At 41.9% G+C, this 2070-nt stretch overlaps 1 protein-coding gene across 1 annotated transcript; it reads right to left on the reverse strand.

Moving 5' to 3' along the window:
* Positions 1-550: 550 nt before the first annotated feature.
* On the reverse strand, positions 551-1838 carry LOC136067969 (protein LIGHT-DEPENDENT SHORT HYPOCOTYLS 5-like). Its single transcript, XM_065774482.1, has one exon. The coding sequence runs from the start codon at positions 1362-1364 to the stop codon at positions 675-677; it is 690 nt and encodes a 229-aa protein (XP_065630554.1). The 5' UTR covers positions 1365-1838; the 3' UTR covers positions 551-674.
* Positions 1839-2070: the final 232 nt, after the last annotated feature.

The following is a 2070-nucleotide window of genomic DNA, read 5'->3' on the forward strand; positions in this document are numbered from 1 at the left end:
TAATTTGTGCTTGCTTATTGGATTGCTTAAGGGTCAATCTGATCTACAATGTGTGTATAGTGATATCTAATGGAAAGAGAAATACTATAAAGATATATTTATGTACTTCTCATAATTTCCCATTTTTCTTACTTATGCTGATCATGATATGCAATCTTAAATATAATTGGGGTTTACCTGCTCAAGACAAAAAAAGAAAAAAAAGAAAAGAAAAAAGAGACGGAGGCTTTACAGTGAATGATACAAATGCTGGTTTTCTTAGGTGGTATAGTTTAAATTTTTTAAAACAAGAGAGGAAGAAAAAAAGAGTCTTGGAGCTTCCTCTTCTTTGTCAAAAGTCCAAAACACAAGGCCAAAAAGAAGAATAAAGAATCAAGAATTTGAAACTTGACTACTCTTCTGCTTGCTATATGCTCTTATGGACTAGAAATGAGATCGAGTTCTCCATTTTAAAAGAGAGGAAACGAAAGGAATAAGTCTTTATACTAGCAACTAAAATCGAGAGTGTTGTTCATGCGGTCGATCCGATTTATAAGAGAATCGCCAGATATATATAAAGAGATATATATATAGCTCATAATAATCACAATCGAAAGCTTCAACAGAAATAAAAATCGAACAAAAAATAAGGTTAAAAAAAAGTAGAGAAGGATAAGAAGAAGAAATTAGTAAAACTATACGGTGGTACTCGTAGTAGTAGGTGTTGTTGTTTGAGCAACACTAGCACTCCCAGCTGCAACACTGCCACTTCCATCACCATCGCCACCACCAGCAGCAGCAGCACCACCACCACCACCACTACCACTACCACCAGCATCGCCTCCTTGAGTCGCTACGACAGTTGTGGCCGTTACAGCAGTTGGGCGTTTTCGTTTCTTCTTCTCATAAGGAATCCCTCTAGCTTTTGCTTGGCCTTCTCTGACTTCCCTCAAATAAATCCTCACAGCTCGAGCTCCAAAAGGATTCGATTCTGGCCGTCCACCGTTCTCTTCATACGCCGCTCTGAGCCGTCCGATGAGCGCGTCGAGGCTACCCCACGCTTGTTTAAGTGGGCAAGCACACGGGGCAGGTGGGTTCGGGTGGCCGAAATATGGGCACCCGGTGTTGTGGACCTTGGTTTTTCCGAACTGGTCCAAGTACTTCAAGAACTCGATTACGTGGGCGCCACTGCACCTTGCTAGAGTTAAAGGGGGTTTGTGGTTCCGTAGGTACTGTAAGAAAGTGTTCCAGTCTCGACGCTTTTGTGACTCGTACCGACTCGGTGGTGCTGGTGATGAGCTTTGATCAGCTGGGGCTGTTGCCGTCGATGGACCCTCTCCGCCATTCGGGTCGGATGAAACAGCACCACCAGATGTTGAATCCATAAACAAGAGTTAATTTTGGGTTCTTTTGGCTTTTATGGGTGTTGGGTATTTGGGTGATGTGTAGGATCGGGTTAATCAAAGCATCCTTAGCTGTTTTCAAGAGCTAAGAACACGGTCATATCCTCTCTACGAAGTATAGAAACCTCAATTTCTGTTTCTGTTGATGGGTCTGTCTCTCTCTCTCTGTAATACAAACGCTGTCTCTCTGAAGTTTCTCACTCTTTTTTCAGTGTTTGATTGTAGTGTAAAGATTTTGGAGGGGGGCTGCTTCTTGGATCTTTTTCACGGGAAATAGATTGTCTTGGTTTTGCTTTTTTCATGAGAAGGAGATGGTCTTACTTACACAGAGAGAGAGAGAGAGAAGAGAGCTTGTTTGATGGGACGTAAAAAGTATAGATGAATGAATGAGTGAGACTCTCTCCTCACTTAAGAGAGAGAGATATCAGAGAATGCCATAAAGAAAGAGAAAAGAGTAATCTCTGAAAAAAATAAAAAATAAAAAAAGAATAGTCTTTTGGCTGTGACTTGTGAGAGGGGGAGAATGGTAGAGAGAGGGAGAGAGAGAATTGAGGGAGAATTCACAATTCACATGGTGGCCCCAGTGGACAAGACATGTTTACTATTCACCCCTGGCGGCCCCTCCCCACTCTTTCTAAAAAGCTTCACTCGCTGTTGTGAGCGTTTGAGGTTTTTCAAATGTGGTGGT

Source organism: Quercus suber, unplaced genomic scaffold (assembly GCF_002906115.3).
Source record: "Quercus suber isolate HL8 unplaced genomic scaffold, Cork oak 2.0 scaffold_93, whole genome shotgun sequence".
NCBI lineage: Eukaryota > Viridiplantae > Streptophyta > Magnoliopsida > Fagales > Fagaceae > Quercus > Quercus suber.

Coding starts and splice junctions, on each gene's coding strand:
- LOC136067969 (XM_065774482.1), bottom strand. CDS start 1,364: ATGGATTCAACATCTGGTGGTGCTGTTTCATCCGACCCGAATGGCGGA.